We start from the raw sequence: 19,018 nt of genomic DNA, 5'->3' as shown, positions 1-19,018 counted from the left end.
CACTGACCTGTCACCTAGGCATATTTATGAAGGCATCTCGTTGTTGTTTCTGTAACCTTTTAGTGGTTGTTTTAACATGAATCTTTCTCTGGATTGTGAAGCATTAATCTAATTAAACTTTATCAATACAAAATCGGGAGTCAACTATTGTGGTAAGAACCTTAAAGATCAGAGAACAGGGAGCAGCCGCCAGTTGCTTCCTACCTCTCCGGTTCTTCGGCTACCCTCTGGCAAACTGTAGGGAACTGAGAGAATAAACGGATGCTCTGCTTAATGAGTGACAGGCTTAATCACACAACAGTCACACAGGAAGCACCATGTCTTTCTTAAAAGATGCCCCTGTTATTTGTAGCTGGAGGTATTTCATTTGGGCAGAAGAAGTTCTATACGAAGCACTCCTCTGACCCCCGATGAGAGGAGAAGCCCGTGCCAGCATCCAGACTGTGAGCGGGACTGGTCCTCAGCTTCGCCTTCCACTCACATCCTGCCTTCAGAAAGATGACTCAGCGTCAAAGCAGAATTCTCTTTAACTTCTTCCAAAAAAATAAGCTTCACGGTTTGCATGGTGGGAAATGGTAGCAGATTGTATGTGACTCGGGGCTGTGAAGAGCAAGATGAGGTCTTCTAACCAACCAATTACAGCCCTGGGTAAATCATGTCTCATCCTGCCAATCTCTAACACACAGGACAAACTCCACCTCCTGCAGTCGTTAGGAGGTTACACATGTAGCTAGCTCTCTTATGATACTGTTGAGCACACACTAATAGAACAAGTGCTCTTTTTAAAGAGTCTTGAGTTTTCGATGCTGGTAAGAAAGTGAAGGGAGCTGGGCATGGTGGTGCATGCCTTTACTGCCAACACCTGGTGGCAGAGGCCAGTCAGGGCTACACAGGAAGTTACAGGACTGTCTGGAGATGACCCAGCAGTTACACCGGCTGCTCTTCCAGCCACCCTGAGTTCAATTCCCAGCAATTACATGGCAGCTCACAATCTACTGCCCTCTTCTTGGGTGCAGACAGACATAACAAAGCACCAATATACATAAAACAAACAAACAAATAAATCTTAAAAGAAAAGTTACAGGCCAGCCAGGGCTATGTGGTTGTTTGAATGGGAATAGTGCCTCCATAAACTCATATATTTGAAGGTTTGGCCTTCAGGTGGTGAAACTGTTTGAAAAAGATGAGGAGGTGTGGCCTTGTTGGAGGAGATATGTCACTGGGGGTGACAAAAGCCCACACTAGGTCCAGTCTAGCTTTCTTTCTGCCTACTGTCCGCAGATCAGGATGTAAGCTCTCAGTTACCACTCCAGCACCCAGCCTGCCGCCCTGCCCTGCCCTGCCTGCCTGCCCGCCTGCCCGCCCGCCTGCCCGCCCGCCCGCCTGCCTGCCCGCCTGCCTGCCTGCCTGCCCGCCTGCCATGCTTCCCACCATAGGGAGCTGGGCTTTGGGAGCTGGGAAACAGTAAAGACAAGGTCAGAGAATGAACACGTGGAATGGAGTGTGGGGAACGAAAGATTGAACCAAAGGCTTTGAAGCACACAACAGTGTAATGCGGTGTGCAGTGGAGATGAGGAGCCAGAAGCAGTGTGGTGCTCCAGAGCCCTCCTCCCCTCCTGAGAGCGATGTGGAGGTCAGGGCAGGGAAGCAACTGTTCCAATCCCAGAGCATAAGCCATGTTTTCACAGAATGACCAGCAGCCATCTGCCCTGAGATTACGTCATGTGTAAGACCTTGTGATCCTCTGAGACTGTCCCAGTGAGAACTCAGTATTCACCATGGATCTGACATCTTGCATTCACGAGTCTGTTTTATTCTAGGAAGAAAGTGTCAGCGAGACCATTTTATAGTCAACACACAAGGCTGGGGGCATATGACACCGTGACATGTCTCCTTCCTCTGGTCCCAAGAGAAGTTCTGGTGGACCGCAACCTGCCCCAGTAAGAGAGTTTTATGTGAACAGACCCTTTCCTCTTAGAAACATGACATTTCCTCTTCTCCTTTGAACTCTAGACAAAAAAGGGAAGACATTATCCTTCATAAAGACTGAGAGCTCTTTTGTCTGACCACTGACTCCAGTTTGAACACAGAACCCCTTGATGACCAAGGAGCTCCTCTCCAGCCTCACACGCATGCGCTGAGAAGAAGCCTACCTGTACTGAGAGCTTTACAGGGACTGAGGAATCGCTCAGCGGAGACAGGGGCAGCATGAGTGGAGAACCATGAGAGGTTAGTTCACGGGCCCAAGCAAGCTACAGGAAAAGAAAAGGAAAGGGAAAGAGAAACAGATGTTTTCACTTTATGTGCCCCAGAGTTAAAGAACAACAGTGTCAGAAATTTAAGGTTTAATGGTCCGAAGGATAAAATGAATATTATTTTTAAAATTCCGTAAATTTAAATACGACTCCCAAATAACTGAAATAAAACTGACTGCCACACACAGTTGACTAAAGCCTGAATCTTTTAATAGCATCTATCAAAAGAATATATTACAATGTCAGAAGAACTATCCTAATTTAAAGACCTGTTTTCAAGCACAGAAGTGAGATTCTATAGTTGATATTCCTGGCAGGATTTACAAATGCTATCTAAAGGCTTTACTCCTGAATTCAGGATGCTGGTATAGCATCATGCCATCGACATAGCGGGTAGAGCAAGCTGCCTTACACTGTCTTCTGGTATTTTTATCTGCCTGAGGGTAGAGTCATGCATCCAAAAGCCTGATGATCAAAGCCACCCAACTACTGGTACAAGCTGCACCTCTGAGATGTGAATCCTAAGGTGGTTTTGCATAAGAATCATCTCATTGGGCTGGAGAGATGGCTCAGAAAGTAAGAGCACTGGCTACTCCTCCAAAGGTCCTGAGTTCAGTTCCCAGCACCCACATGGTGGCTCACAACCAACTGTAATGAGATCTGACAACCTCTTTTGGCCTGCAGTCAGAACATTGTATACATAATAAATAAATCTTTTTTAAAAATTTATCTAGCTGATTTGTTACAAAATCTGTTCATTAAAAAAAAACCAAGAAGATAGGAATTTCTGATATGTAAACAAAGGAAATAAAATAGAATGGCAGGTTTAGAACTCTGTTCCCAAGAGTCTTAAAATTCTCAAAAATCACCTTTAGGGTTCTCAGTTGTCTGAGCCTAGAATAATACCACTTTTAAAAAAATTTATTTTGTACATATATTCTGCTTCTGTAAGTCTGGAGCCACAAGACCAATGAGAGCAAATCAAGCTTGACCATGCAGAGATAAAGCTTGTGTTGGACTGCAACACCAATCTAATCCAAAGACAAGAGAGAGAGGTGCCCAACACACCCGTTTTCATCCTCAGCTCAAGGAAAGAAGACTGCTCGCCACAGCACTAATGATGTGTGCTCATTGGAAATTAGCTTCTTAGAGGTGTGCGTGATGCTGGAGTCCCACGCTAGGGTCTGGTTGGTGCTTGCTAAATATAGACGCTACCACTGAGCTAGACCATCACCTTCGCACTTTAGATCCGAGACATTCACTTCTTATGCAAAAACAAACTCAAGGGACTGATCAGGTGTAGTGAGAGAATGGCATGGTACTCACCTGTCTGAATGCACATACTGAGCAGGAGATGGACTGAGTAGGAAGCCAGGAAAGCAACTAGCAGCAGCAAGAAACTAAAATATAAAAGAACACAGAATTACGTTTCCCCCAAACGTGTTCTTTTTCATGACATCCCATTACAGATTTCTTCATCAGACGGTCACAGGGAGTATCTCTGAGTAGTACAACTACAGGTATTACGGAAATGACTGCTCTGTATTTACCAAGATGTACTTAAATGAAAATACAGTGCTTTGAAAATTAAAAGAGAAAGCAAAAGAAATAAACTTTACTTAAAACACAAACCAGTTCCTCATTTTGCACTGTCTGCTGACTGCCAGCTCAGCACTCAGTGAGCTACACATTCCTTTTAGTCATTTTTCCTTTAAGTCTCACTGTCTTATTTTTGTTCTATCTCCCCAAATCCCAACCCCCCTCGAGTGATGTGGGCCCATTAACCAGAGCTTTACTGTAATGACAAGATTCCTAGGCTCTGTGGAACATGTATGTGCCTCTTTCCAGATCACAGCCAGACAATTAACACATTTCTAATGACATAATTTAAAAACTCATCGAAACAAACAGCATAAATGATTCCTATTCTCAGGAAAAGCCTGGCAGGGCAGGCTTCTAGCTGTACTGCTGTCCCCGGTGACCACACGAGACTTCCAGAAATGCTCTTTGTGACTCACGTAACACTTATTAGTAAGCAGCAAGCAGTCATTAAACTGACATCGGAGACTTCACAAAATAACGGTCTGACAACAGCAAAAGGACATTTGATTTGATGCAGTGAGCCCCCATCAGTGCTGTACACCTGCATCTAAGACTCATTATAAAAAACATGAAGTTTTCAAAGAGCCATTAAAAAAAAAAGGCTCTCTGATTATGAGTTGCTAATATGTCCTGTGTAGTTTTTAAAACTGTCAAAGCTTTTGAAAACATCCCACAACAAAAGCAAAGTGGGCTACTTCAAAGCTGATTTGCTTATCGAGAAACCTGGAAAAAGGGGAGGAAATGAAATAAGACCTTGCATTTTAAGTTGGCTTCCACTGACAAAATCAGCAAAAGGAACCTGGTGCTAGATGCTCAGTCCGAGATCCGGTTCCAAAAGTTTAAAGCAGAGATGAACTTGCAGAACCCAGACCAGCAAGTGACCGTAGAACAACGAATATACAAAGCACTATATGAACACCAGCCAGAAAACTATGGGGCTAGCTGGCTTCCAGTGGTGGTTTGCAAGAGAATGGCCCCTTAGCTTATGGCAGTTGGTGATCAAATTAGAAGGATTGGGAGGTGTGTTTGCCCAGTGCCTCTGTGGATAGGATGTAAGGTCTCAGTTACCGTTCCAGCGCCATGCCTGCTGCCTGTGCCGCCAGCCACACTCCCCAGCATGACGGTAATGGACTGACCCTTCGACTCTGTAAGCCAAGTCCCCAGTTAAATGCTTTCTTTTATAAGCTGCCTTGGTCATGGTGTCTGCTCACAGCAATAGAAAAGGCAATGACACTGACCCATAACCCACTCTTGAAGGTAGGCACAGAATATATGCCAGGCTCCAGAACATCAAAGAAGCGGCAGGAGAGAAGAAGAAGAGGAATAGTTTATTTGCACTTTAAAAATTGCTATTCATTTGCATGACTGACAAGTTTTGCTTCACACTGGACAACCTGACATAAATTAACTTGGATATGAGGTTTTGTAAAATTAAAAATGAGAGCCGGGCAATGGTGGCGCGCACGCCTTTAATCCCAGCACTCGGGAGACAGAGGCAGGTGGATCTCTGTGAGTTCGAGACCAGCCTGGACTACAGAGCTAATTCCAGGACAGGCTCCAAAGCCACAGAGAAACCCTGTCTCGAAAAACCAAAAAAAAAAAAAAAAAAAAAAAAAGAATATAAATCAAGTTTTTTTTTTTTTTTTTTAAATCTCAGCCACTTTTTAGTTAATGAAAGTCAGCATGACCCCCTGGTCTGCATAATGATGGCCGGGTTAGCAATGGGGTCTCAGTGACACCATGGCTGTCCTTGGGTCATAGTGCAACATATCACTCACACTCATGGAGAAACTGGGGAAAACTCCACTACACTGCCAATGGCAAAAGTACAGTACACGCTTTTACATCTAGTACAGAGTATTCACCGAGTAAATAATCAAATGATATAATAAATACCCATTATACTACTATATTGTATTGTTCAAAATCATGATTTTAGAGTACACTTTTGTTGTCATTGCTGTCGGTTTGTTTGTTCGTTTTTGGAGGCCGGGTCTCCTGTAGCTTAGGCTGGCCTTGAACTTATGTGGCTGTGGAAGACCCTGAATTCCTGATCTTCTTGTCTCTACCTCCCAACTACCAGAATTATAGGTGTGTAGCATGTTCCTTCTTGTTACAGGGCGATGTTAACTGTAAAACGGTCTCGGACCTGTCCTTCAGGTCCTTCAGAAAAGGCCTGTTGGGCACCGGAGAGCTTCAGGTGTGCACTGCCCTGAAGACCTCCCAGGGGAAAAAATGGGGAATGACAGGGATGGTCCTGGCTCGCAGGGAGTGAGTGTGTTCATGTCTTAGTCTTAAAAGAAAAAGTTTAAAAAGTAAAATATGAAAATAAGAATAGATTAAATTTTTTAAAAGCTAATAGAATAAGGACAGGAAGGAAAGTTGGTTTTATATGGTAAATAACATGTTTGTATTTTAAGCTGTTATAACAAGAATCAAAAAGTTGAAAACAAAACAAAACCAGTCCCTTAAAACCAGTCTGCCAACCAGGCAGTGGCAGTGTACTCCTTTTGAGTTTGAGGTCAGGCTAATTCACAGTCTGACTTCCAGGACAGCAAAAGCTACACAGAGAAACCCTGTCTCAAAATAAAATAAATAAATAAACCAAGAAAAACAAAACAACAAAAACCAAACAAAGTCCTCCAGTCCCTCTCACAGTCCTGTCCTGCTCAGGAGCGACACTCTTCTGTCACTAAATCTCTTGTGCAGTGAGAGGCACAAACACCATTATGTCACACCTGCTTTGTTGCACTAGCGTGTAGAAGACATCCCAGGAGCAACAGGCAGCACCAGACAGTGTGGGCGGCTTCGCCAACAACGAATCAGGCTACTGCTACACTGCAGAACTGCTAGCAATGGTTACTCCATTTGGTAAAACTCCTCTATTTTGGTTAAACAACGACAATTTCCAAACTAAAGCCACTAGGTTCTGAGAACTGAAGTAACCTGTTTGTCTAGATGCTCACCCTCTGTGCCTTATGGACCCTAGGAACGGGTGACTAGGAAAGCCGCTTACCGAGCACATGCCCTTCTCACTGCCCACCTTACTTCCCTAGCGACCCCTAGCAACTACCTGCCATAAAAGAGAGATTTTCAGTGGCCTTCCTCCTTTCCATTTTGTGGTCTATAACTAACTACTCTAGCCCATAAGCCAATAGACTCTGATTCTTACGCCAGAGCCCCCCTCAGTGGGTCCTTTTCCAACCAAGGCCTGCGCTGTCTTATGAGTCACTGACTCCTGTCTTGATGGTCTCACAAGAACACACATCCCTCAAGCGGTGCATTATGGTAGGTAGCATTCCTCCAAACCACAGCGTAGTTAGGTACAAGGGTAACAAAACAATGTTAAAGCCTCAGAAATAACCCACCTAGAAATGGTAGACCAGTAATCTTCTGGAATCAAGATTCTTTATCAAAATAAATAAAGTGATGATAAACTAAGAGAACAGGCCTCACCTAAATCCAAGGATACCGGTATTAGCCATCACATAAGCCAAGCCAAGGATGCCACTTCCCATGATGGCGTTCATCACATTAAAGACCGAGAAACCAAAGGAAACACCCGGGGATGCCTGCCGGCGAGGTTCCTGTAAACATATAATTTAACTACTTTAAAAGTCTGTCGAAACATCACTGTCAAAATTACGGAGCTGATATACGAACCTGAGGATCTGTGTGTAGCACTAACTAGCTAACGAGGACAGGCTTAGCTCTTCTGTCATAGAACACAAGCGAGAGTCATCTGGGAAGAGGAAACCTCAGTTGAGTACGTCCCTCATTAGACTAGCCTGTAGGCAAGCCTGTGGGGGTCATTTTCCTGATCTGGAATGGCACGACCCACTTTGGGTGGTTTCTACCTCCTCGTTTCCTGCCCTGATTTCTCTTCATGATGGGCTGTAGTTGTAAAATGGAATAAACCCGTTGTTCCCCAAGTTGCTTTTGGTCATGGCCTTTGTCACTGTCACACCAATAGAAAGCAGATTTGGATACAGCACTTGGTCCTTTCCTTTTCACCTACTGATGCAACTCGAGGAACCTAGTCTCCCAGAAAAATTACCTCCTCCAGTACAGGCCCCAGGCTGGCTTTCCTAGGAGCCTCGGCCTTTCTTGTGACTTGTATTCAAGAGATTAAGATAAGGGAAGCAGAGGGTGGAGGCTGAGGAAAGGAAGAGGCCATAGCTCACGTGACTCCTGAAGAATCCCAGTGTCAGCTTGGAACTGCTGTCCATAACTGTTCCTCCCCAAGTCCTACGGCTGCAAAACTAACCTTTTATTTATATACCTAGTGAATTAAGTCTGCCCAGCACGGATCATCACAGGGACAACAGAAGCAAACTATCAACTGTCACACTCCAAGGATTCAGCTGAAACGTGGAGCCCCAGGACTGAAAAGCAGTTCTGGGTTAGGTTGTCTAGCATGCCCAAGGCCCTGGGCTGGACCTTCAGCACCGAAGAGGGGGCTGGGACCCTGGGGGCACACACAGTGCACTACATCTGCTTGAGGTTAAGGACGAGCTATGTGCTTATTAACAGATCCCTCTCCTCGTTTTTACTCTCGTGGACTTCGGTATTAAAGTGCCTACCGCTCACCTTTCCCTTCGCCCGCATGATTAAGTCCAGAAAAGAAATCTCTTGATTACTGCAAAGACCTCACAAGACTAGAGGAAACTGAGAGGCGACAAAGATACAAAACAACTGTGAGTCACCAAACCCCAGCTCATCCCGCCGGTGTCCCAAGCCCCACTCTCGACTCAGGGCGCCAAGCTGCTACCACATTCCAAACTCGGCTGGGGTCAGTGGTTCGAGTCTCACCCTGGGGTCCATCCCCTCCCCCCAACCTCCAGTCCAGAACTCTTCTAGCAAGCTCTGAAGGATGCCGCGGCGCACCAGCCCCGCGCAGCTAGCGGAGCCCACTTACGTTGCTTAGCAACGGGCTCCACTCTTCCGCAGCCGCCGCCTCCTCGGGCTGCTGGGCAGAGACGTACCAGCCCGGCTGGGCTTGGATGCTGCCCTGAGACGCCTGCATGCTGCCCCGCTCCCGACTACCAAGTCCATCAGCGAGCCTCTGGCCCGGCCCCACTCGTCCCGCTGAGTCGCGTCAGGGGCGGAGTTACGGGCCTGGCCCTTCCGGGTTCCCGTAGCTCACCGCGGCCAGGAAGAGTGGAGCGAGTCCATCCACGAGACCTGACTTTACGCTCCCTCGGCGGCCAACAGTGATGACGTCGCCGAGAGCACGCCCTCCCTTTGAAGACCCATTTCTGATCTGCTCCAGAGCATGAGGTGAGTGAGGGTTCTGGTCCCTAGCCGGCCTCGAGGACGCTGGCCTTGGGAAGGTGAGGCTGATGAGGGGTCGTCTGTGTCCCGGGTTATACGAAAGACCTGACGGTCAGCCAGCGGCAGACCCATCTCCCGCCCAAGGAGGCGGAAAAGCCACCAGGCCATTTATCTTCTGGGTCAACCGGCTGCTAAGTAAGCCAAGACCCTTGGTGAGGATTGGGGTATAGCTCAGTGGTTGAACGATTGCCTGGCATGAGTGATGCCCAATATTAGGATCCCAGTACCAAAAATCTTTTCATGAGTCTTTCTTCACATTTTTCTAATGATAAATGGACACCTAGAATTACTCGCTGTCAGTGTAGTTCATTAAGTACTAGTATAAACCTAAACTTCATTGCTTTATATTATAGGGATCTCTGACGGGACCCTTTTGCCACTGGTTTGGTATTTTAAAAGATGAAGTGAATAATAGTGTGCTTCAAACACCCGGTCGAGCCTCGACATTCAAAATACCAAAGCCTTTCCTTATAGGCAAGACACGTGGCAGTACAGTGTGAATGATGTCCTGGCAATATACTCAGGTCATGTGGAAGGGGAGGGCATCTCATTTATCCAGACTGACCGGAGGGTGGCCTTCAGTTGCCAAGCCTCCTGCCTTCCCTTCTGAGTGGAGTATTGAGATCAGAGGCCTGCAATGCTGAAAGCCCATGCTGCGTTTGTGTGTGCACACTAGGCAAACACTCTTCCAGCTGAGCTGTATCCCCAGCCCTTAAGGTCATTCTTGAGCAAGGTTTTTGTTTTTTGAGCTTGGTCTCAAATGCTGGCCTTGAACTTTTAGTCTTCCTGCCTCTCTATTGCTGAGATTACAGGCAGGCACCACCATGCCTGATGTAAGTGAGGCTGGGGGTTAGACCCCAAGGCTTCATGCACGCTAGGCAAGCCGCCTCTTAAGCCTTGCTGAACCGCTTACAGCCACATAACTTTGGGTGATTGACTTGCTCCCTAGCTTACAAACTTCATAATATAGCTTCTGATACAACAGCCCATCAGAATATCCTAGGAAGGTTTGCCATTGGTGGCATCATCTGTCGTGGCCGTTTCATTCAGAGGTTGCCCTTTTCTCAGCTTTCACACAATTCTATATGTGTTCCAGAGAAACTGTGAATGAGGTCATTGAGTGTAGGAGGTTGCTGGACGACTAGTCCTTCTGTTACACGGGCAAGTGGACTGAAGATGGAAATTTATTTACCCAGTGACAAAGATTGTACCGTCCAGCAGGAGACTCTGTCTTCCAGTGCCATTCTAGCTTTTTCTTAGCTCTTAGCAGGTGATTTGAAAGAGAATTTATGTTTTCATTCTCAAAAGCCTCTGTGAATGTTGTCACAGGTAGTTTGATGGTGTTTTTTTAAATCTTCCTAGAATCTTATGGAAGCCATTCGGATTCTCAAGAAGACTTCTGCAAGGAGCACGGTGTCACCCCAGTGAATCAGTGTCTCTGTCTGCGTTGACAAGGAGGACGTTGGTACCGAGGCTTAGGAAAGCACCTAGCACATTTTGGTTGGGTCAAAGACAAGGATTCTCAGCCATGCCAGAAATAGAAGCAAGTGTGAGAGATACTGAACTATTTTCCCCGCCCTCTGAGGTGCGAGGAATGACAGAACTTGATAGAACAGCTTTTAAAAAGATGGTGTCCATCCCAGTGCTCAAAGTGAGAAAAGAAGTAGTCAACAGGTTGATGCGAGCCCTCAAGAGGGTGGCTCTGCAGCGCCCGGGCATAAAGCGTGTCGTTGAAGACCCTGACGATGGAGATTCTAGACTCATCATGTTGGATCCCTTCAAAATGCTGACCGTTGATTCCTTTGAGAAAGCAGAACTCGGTGTTTTAGAAGAACTTGCTGTCAACCCACAGCTGTCCGAATACAATTTGGAGCTAACTTACGAGAATTTTAAATCAGAGGAAATTTTGAGAGCTGTGCTTCCCGAGGGTCAAGACGTGACCTCGGGGTTCAGCAGGGTTGGACACATTGCACACCTGAATCTCCGAGATCATCAGCTCCCGTTCAAGCATTTGATTGGTAGGTGTATTATAGTCGGATTCATGTTCTAGGAAAAGAAGAAGAAAAAGGACCAGTTCTGATCTGAGTGCTCAAGTTTCTATTTTAAAATGCTAACTCACGGAAGCAAGGTAGTTTTGTTTTAATTTGAAGCCAGATTGTAAGCACCACCCGTGTTTTTGAAGAGCATTTTGGATATATCTTCTCCATAGTCACAGGATTGGCATAGACTTTGGGTCCCATCACAGAAAAGCTCTGTTCTGTGAACATAATTCTTTTGGTCCAAAAAGCCATTAGGCCTTTGGAACTATGTTCAGCACTAGGTTTCAAAACTTCCTGTGTTTTAGAGTCAAATATACCATGCCATTCATATGCTCATTCGGGTAATTAAGCCTCCTCTTTATGTGAAGCACTTTAAAACATTTTAAGTGTTCCCGAGAAGCTGGGAAGTAATGTACACTCTACTATTGTAGCTCCATGGAGACCTTTACTCTTTAGACAGAAGACTAATCAAAATTATATTTTATATAAATACTCAGTGTCCATGCATTCTGTAGATTAGTACTCATTTAATATAGTAATTAGTACTCTTTTAATATAGTAATTTTCAAAACTTGTAGGGGCCAGGCAGTGGTGGCGCACGCCTTTAATCCCAGCACTCGGGAGGCAGAGGCAGGCCTCTGGGAGTTCGAGGCCAGCCTGGTCTACAAGAGATAGTTTCAGGACAGGCTCTAAAACTACAGTGAAACCCTGTCTCAAAAAAAAACAAAAAAACTTGTAGGAATTATTCTCAGTTTTAAAATGCAGTATTTAGTGTTTCACATGGTTAGGACTATGGCTGTCAGTCATTAGCTTATCTCTTTGTTTTTTAGAATTGGAGGCAAAATTATACACACCAAGTACAGTTTTTATTTGTAAGCCAAAAGAAAATATAATTAATTTCTGTTAAGTATTTTTAATTTTAACTTCACACACAATAAGCAGTATATATAATGAATCTTCACCTTTTAGGTCAAGTTATGATTGACAAAAACCCAGGAATCACCTCTGCAGTAAATAAAACCAGCAATATTGACAATACATACAGAAATTTCCAAATGGAGGTGTTGTCTGGAGAGGAGAATATGCTGACCAAGGTACCGTGCCGTATCACCAACCCAAAGTGAACAGACAACGGGTGCTCGGAGTCCAGACAGCGCATGTTCATCTACCCAGGGTTGAAGTGCTGTGTAAGACTGCACAACTTGTGTGCTCTCGAGCCTGGAAGAGGACTCCGTTAAATCCTGCTAACATGGTAGTGGAGCAGTCCATCAGTGCAGAGCCCTTAGCTCTCTGTAGTGCAGGGATTGCCCATGGACAGTGACAGAAACACTGCGGAACTGTGTGTACAAAGTCGTGCTTGAGACATCCATCTGCCGGGTTATGCCTGGGCAGTCGGAGGTCGGGGTGTGGGGGGGTAGACACTTAAACGTTTCCAGCTCTGGCCGGAAGCACCTGGTGTGGCCCGAGGGGAGAAGGTAATATACCAATATGAGATTAGGGCCCAGGAAACAGAAGAAAGACATAGCAGATTTGTCCAACTTAGGAACTTTCTGGTCTTTGATTCTTTGTTCATAAAACAAGGGGCTTAAAATGTCTAATTTATAGACATGAAATTTGTAAAATTTCAGTAATTGTCATCTAAAAACATAGATACCGCAAATTCTAACATATCTCCCTTTGCTGCGTGAAGTGCTCTGTGAGAGGGAGGTTCAGATGCTTCATGCTGTTTTCATCCTTCATCTGCTAACATAAGCCAGTTGGTTGGCCTCTCTACAGCATTCCTCATAGGAATTGGAGTTAACTTTATGGCCCTTTAGGATGGGAACAACTATTTGGCTTTGGAGAGCTGACTTTTCTCATGGAAAAGGTGAATGCAAGATAGTAACTGGCCCCGGGAACGGTATAAACACCAGGATTCTAATCAAAATGTTTTTAAGTGAAGTTATTTGTTCCTGTGATAGTAACATTTACATGTGTGTTCTCATGTGTGCATACATAACCTATCCTGTTTCAGTGGACAGACTTTAAATCCCGTGAGATTAACTAAGACATGCTACCCTTTTCAGGTTCGAGAAAACAACTACACGTACGAGTTTGATTTCTCCAAAGTCTATTGGAACCCTCGTCTTTCTACAGAACACGGCCGGATCACTGAACTTCTCAATCCTGGAGATGTCTTGTTTGATGTTTTTGCTGGGGTTGGGCCCTTTGCCATTCCAGCAGCAAGGAAAAACTGCACCGTATTTGCCAATGATCTCAATCCTGAGTCTCACAAATGGCTATTGCACAACTGTAAACTAAACAAAGTTGACCAAAAAGTGAAAGTCTTTAACATGGATGGAAAAGACTTTCTCCAGGGACCAGTCAGAGAAGAATTGATGCTTCGGCTTGGACCGTCAGCCGAAGCCAAACCCTCTGTCCACATCGTCATGAACTTGCCCGCAAAGGCCATAGAGTTTCTCAGTGTTTTCAAGTCCCTTCTAGATGGGCAGCCGTGCAGCAGTGAGCGCCTCCCCACAGTGCACTGTTACTGTTTCTCCAAAGATGCCAATCCTGCTAAGGATGTTTGTCAGCAAGCTGGAGCTGTGTTAGGCATTTCCTTGGAGGCGAGGAGTTCAGTTCACCTTGTGAGAAATGTGGCCCCTAACAAGGAAATGCTGTGCATCACCTTCCAGCTTCCTGCCGCTACACTCTACGGGAACCGGGCCCTGAGTCTAGGTGAGCAAGTTCTTCAGACTGGAGCTTGTGTGTTGTGGGGTGTGGGTGGGTGTGTGCTCACACCTGCGCGTACATGCATGTGTGCGTGTGTAAAATTTGGAAGTGGGGAAATTAAACTAGTTCCAGTCATTTTGTGTGTGACACCTTGCCACTTCGTTTAGAATTCCTCAAGTTTTAGCATGGTATGTGGTTTAGTCTAATAGGCTTGTTTTGTTAAAATAATTAATCCACAGCAATGTTTTTTAAGTTGACTGAATAGAAAAAAATCTTAATTTTTTTTAAATTTAATTGTTATTCAATTGCTAAAAATCCTCTAAAATGGACTTTCTGAATCTGTTACAGAGAATTCCGAAGAGCCATCTCTTAAACGGCAGAGGACAGAGGATTCCTTCTCAGAACCACAAATTACATCAGATTCTTAGCTTGAAAACTTTTCTACATCTCCCCAGTAAATTTTTTGTGAAGAAGTACAATTTGTATGATTTTGTAAACTTTAAATATTGGGTATTTGTTATTGAACCCTTATGTTTTGCTCTTACAAAGGGAACATTACCAAAGTAAAATTTAACCCAAATAAGCTGAACTTGTATAATAGACTGTTCTGTTGTTGGAATTTCAGGCACGCACCACCATTATCCAGTATAGTTTTCAAATAGAATTGGTATGGGCCAGTAAGATGGCTCAGAAGGTAAAGGAAGTTGCTGCCAAGCCTGGGAACCTGAGTTTGATCCCTGGAACCAACATATGAAAGGAGAGACTCCTGAAAGTTTCCCTTTGACCTCACGCATGCATCGAGGCACTCGCGCGTGCACGCATATGCAAAATAAATGAACTCATTAGTCTAAATCATGTAACAATTTTAATCCAAGTTATTTTTATTAAATAAATGCACTTTCAGTAGCGTCTGTCCCTTGGAAAGAGTTTTTAAAGATTGAGCGACTATATTCTGCTTAACTAGGGAAGCATTTAACTACATTGTAGTTATTAGTGAAAACACGTGATTGATTTATGCAACTTCTCTACTACCAATTAGCAGTATAAAAGTAACACAAAATTATTTAGATGAGGAATAGGAAAACTACATCTGCCAAGTCACATCTGGCATAATGGCCTATGGCATGAGGATTTTCTTACATTTTCGTGATTGAAAAATAATATTTTGTGACATGGAACTTAGATGAATTTGAGTTTGGGGTTTTGGTGCATGAAGTTTCATTGGCACCTGCCCTCCCTGTTAGTTTTCATACTGTCTACAGCTGCTCACAGGAGACACCGGAGTGGAACAATCGCAGCACAGACCTCGAGGTGACACTTGTGGCCGTACTGCAGCTTGGCATGCTACAGATCCTAGGGACATGGTTGTGTCTCAACAGATAGCATTTCCAATGGTCTGTACATAACCAGGCTGCACATTGTTGTTTGAGACAAGAGTCTCATATTATAGCTCAGTCTGACCCAGAATTCACTGTATAGCCCAGGGTGGACTCGAACTCACAACAGCCCTCCTGCCTCAGCCTCCCCCCATGTGCTAGGATTACAGGTGAGTCACCAAGCCCAGCTTCACAAGTTTCCTCTTTTTGTAAGTAGTGCATACTCATATATCAGGATAAATGGATCTTGGGGATGTTATGCTTTGACAGTTCAGTGGGGTATAAATCATTTTGATATCACTTAGATAACAAGGCATCTATACCCTTGACTGAAAGAAAGGGAGACAAAGGAAGGAAGAAAGAATGAAAATGCATTGCTATTACCACACCAAGTGCCTGTCTGTACTTTTAGATAATTCACAAAAATTCAAAAACCTCAGCCAGAGTAGCAAATAAAATAAAAATAAGGCTATAACTTACTTTTAAGTCCCCAAATGACTTTGAGCCAATTAAAGAAAGCCATTTACTCTTCCTGAGTGAATTGTGTTTGAATGCAGCAACTGAAGAACTGTGTCCAGAGAAAATAAACATGTTTAAGAGGATTGGCCTCTGGCGAGAACAGTTGTTCAGCTTGGAACAGAGAGAGCACTGTTAGTAAGCAACTGAGAAGGTGAAGGGTTCTCTGCCCTGGCTTTGAAGGGGCTGACAGATGTTGCTAATACTGCCCAGTTCTTTGAAGCTTTGTGACCAGGCTTGGAATAACTACAGATTAGCCACCATGACTGCTCTCTGCGTGGAACTGGAAATGAAAACGAAGCTTCAAAACACACTATCATGTACAACTAAAGCAGAATCTGCTAAGTCTCTAATAAATGATTTTTTAAGGTATGTGGAGCAGAGGGCCTAGTTGGAGAAAGCCCATGAGAATGTCAGAGTTTAAAGATTATACCTGCTGACTGTGTTATCCCGCAAGTGCCTTGTGAAAAGGCTGCGGTCTCTCAGACGTGACTGAGCGAGCTGTATCTGTGGGAAACCTCATCTGCTTTTGTGACTAACAGTCCTCCAGTTCGTTGAGTTTTGTCAGCATTTGAGGCTGACTTGTGCCACCTAATTTAATTTGTTTATCAAGAGTAAAGTTTGTAATTTAAAAGAATACAGTTTTTTAAAATTGTGTGTGTTTGTGTGTGTGCGCACGCACCATGGAACACTTGTGGGGGTCAGAGGATAGCTTCGTGCATTTGGTTTTTCCTACCTGTATGTGGTTTCTGGAGAGTGAACTCAAGGCGTCAGGCTTCCGAGGCAGAAACCTTTACCAGCTGCACTTCACTGGCCCTCGAGGTTATCAGTTTTAGTTTGATCCAATGCAAATTTTTCTCAACCAGAAGAACCATCTTTAAATATTACTCTGGAATACTGAATAACCTCAGAAATTAACTTCATGAAGACTTGGGACTTGATGTCTTTTAGAAGTTCCGTATTTTGGAGTATGTGTTACAAGGGCCGAGGGAATTGTCGCCACATCAAACTTTCTGGCAGTTAAGGAGCTTCTACCAGGAAAACTAGAACCTACTCAAGTACCCTGTAATGATAGATAATCAGGAAAAGAATGTAATCCCCTTGAAAAGGCCTTCCTACTCCTCCCAGAAGCCTGGGCTTGCCAAATGAAAAGCCCAGTGGCAGGTGTGGAACACGCCCCCTTGAGTTGTTGGGTAGAGGTATGCTGGAAACTCATAAGACAGGACAGGCTTTCGCCATTGCTCTTGGTTGCCCACCAGAACTTGACGGTAAGACCTTTTGCTAGAGACACCACATACTTTGGTCATAAGACATGGAGAAGTCTAGCTGATACCAGGAAGTTCCCTCCCTCCTTATGAGCTGTCATAGCTTTGTAGGCTACTGTGGGTGGAGGGGGAATGTCAAAGTTTTACTCAGACATGAACAAGGATGACCAGGTTGGCCAGGTATGCCCGAGGGCGTGACAGCATGAACGTCGTGGCGGTAAGCAACGGCTTTCCAACTGGCCTTAAGGCCCGCTCCACACGAGGAAACTCATGACTTGCACAATAAATCTGGCCCAGAAGCCATGGTTGGGGGGCTGATGGGTACCAAGAGTAGAATCTACTATTGGTCTGCTAAATGGATGTAATATCAAACTGCAGTCTAAATTCTTCTCTGGATATCCATAGATTAGCACAGCGCTCAAACTTGAGTGGGAAAGTTTCTTTGTATAGGGAATGATGATCAAGGCAGAAACTCACAACTGAACACTCAGCTATGACTAGGACATCAATATTACCGCCACTACAATCCCACAAAGCTCAAGTACCATCACAGAAGAGGGGGCAAGAAGACTGAAAGAGCCAAAGATCAGGGGGACGAAAGGAAAACCGTGTTATCTTCAAATAATAGGAACACTGTGCTCATCTGTGGTTGCTTGCATAAGATAAAGTTAGTCAACGTTCTAAGGGAGGAGGTAGCGTGAGCTCCCACCCTTAGCTGAAGAGCTATGGATAGAGGATAGCTTCTGGAAAAGGGTTCTTTTTATTTTTTTTATTTATTTATTTATTTATTTATTTATTTATTTATTTATTTATTTATTTTTGTTTAGTTTTGTTTTTCGAGACAGGGTTTCTCTGTAGCTTTGGAGCCTGTCCTGGCACTAGCTCTGTAGACCAGGCTGGCCTAGAACTCACAGAGATCCGCCTGCCTCTGCCTCCCGAGTGCTGGGATTAAAGGCGTGCGCCACTGGTTCTTTTTATTTTTAAGGATGATGTCACTGGTAGATCAGCCATGCTCCACTCCTAGGAGTTAACACAAACTGGATGTGGTGGGTTACTACAGACAAAAGACATCAAGTTGGGACAGGGTAGGGGGGGTAGGGAGGTAGTCTCGGAAGGGTAATGTGGAGGTGAATATGATCAAAATGTATTGTATGAAATTCCCAAGGAATTAATACATTTTAAAATATCTTCCAAGTTATAAATGAACTTGGTTAATGTTCTAGTTTCATTTATGTTGCTGTGGGAGAAAGCAACTTATGGGGGAAAGAGGCTTATTTCAGCGAATACTTTGAAACTGGTCCATCAGAGTAAGGAAGTCAAGGCAGGAACTTCAGGTAAGGAGCTGAGCCATCCTCAGGGAGAAGCAGAGAGAAATGAATGCCTGTGTACTTGTACTCACCTTGATTTTTCTACTTAGCTCAGGACCCCTGCCTAGGCAAGGGTGCTGCATGCAGGCCAACCCAATATAGACCAGTCCATCATTGACACTTTAGCCAACCATCATAGTTGATACTGGATGTTCATGGGTTAAGACCAATATTTGACCGAATTAACCCATTTGAAAAGAGAGTTGTAAAGATAAAATGTGTAGACCCTCATTACAGATGGTTAATAAATGTTAATTTCGATAATGTAAAACAATCAGACCTCCAATTAAAGATGTTTCTGGGTTGCCCTGTCATGATCTTTACTGCCCCCTATGATTCCTTCTCCCTCCCTCTCCTCTACTGGACCCCAGAGCTCAGTCCAGTGTTTGTTCATGGATCTCTGCATGTGCTTCTATCACTTAATGGACAAAGGTTCTATGATGACAAATTTGGTCAGCCGCCAGTCTACAGAAGGTCAGTTCAGGCACCCTCTCCACCATTGGTAGGAGTCTTAGCTGTCATCCTGTGGATTCCAGGGAATTTCCCCAGCAC

At 44.5% G+C, this 19,018-nt stretch overlaps 2 protein-coding genes across 4 annotated transcripts in view; one reads left to right on the top strand and one right to left on the bottom strand.

Moving 5' to 3' along the window:
- The window catches only part of Slc38a6 (solute carrier family 38 member 6), a 60,844-nt gene extending 51,870 nt beyond the window's left edge, over positions 1 to 8,974 (bottom strand). For all 3 annotated transcript variants that reach the window (XM_050153640.1, XM_050153643.1, XM_050153642.1), the window contains exons 1-3: positions 8,776 to 8,974; positions 7,314 to 7,444; positions 3,582 to 3,655 (exon numbers count right to left, since the gene is read on the bottom strand). In XM_050153640.1, coding sequence (XP_050009597.1) covers positions 3,582 to 3,655; positions 7,314 to 7,444; positions 8,776 to 8,883 — 313 coding nt within the window. In that variant the 5' untranslated portion in view covers positions 8,884 to 8,974. The remainder of the gene's footprint in view (positions 1 to 3,581; positions 3,656 to 7,313; positions 7,445 to 8,775) is intronic.
- A 23-nt stretch (positions 8,975 to 8,997) lies between these two features.
- On the top strand, positions 8,998 to 14,853 carry Trmt5 (tRNA methyltransferase 5). The gene is made up of 5 exons (XM_050153639.1): positions 8,998 to 9,137; positions 10,554 to 11,209; positions 12,200 to 12,324; positions 13,297 to 13,948; positions 14,291 to 14,853. The coding sequence occupies exons 1-5, from the start codon at positions 9,133 to 9,135 to the stop codon at positions 14,368 to 14,370; spliced, it is 1,518 nt and encodes a 505-aa protein (XP_050009596.1). The 5' UTR covers positions 8,998 to 9,132; the 3' UTR covers positions 14,371 to 14,853.
- Positions 14,854 to 19,018: the final 4,165 nt, after the last annotated feature.

The sequence above is a fragment of the Alexandromys fortis genome, unplaced genomic scaffold (genome assembly GCF_014885135.2).
Source record: "Alexandromys fortis isolate MF-2015 unplaced genomic scaffold, M_Fortis_MF-2015_v1.1 scaffold_82, whole genome shotgun sequence".
Classification (NCBI taxonomy): Eukaryota; Metazoa; Chordata; class Mammalia; order Rodentia; family Cricetidae; genus Alexandromys; species Alexandromys fortis.
This window is presented reverse-complemented; position numbering and strand designations above follow the sequence as displayed.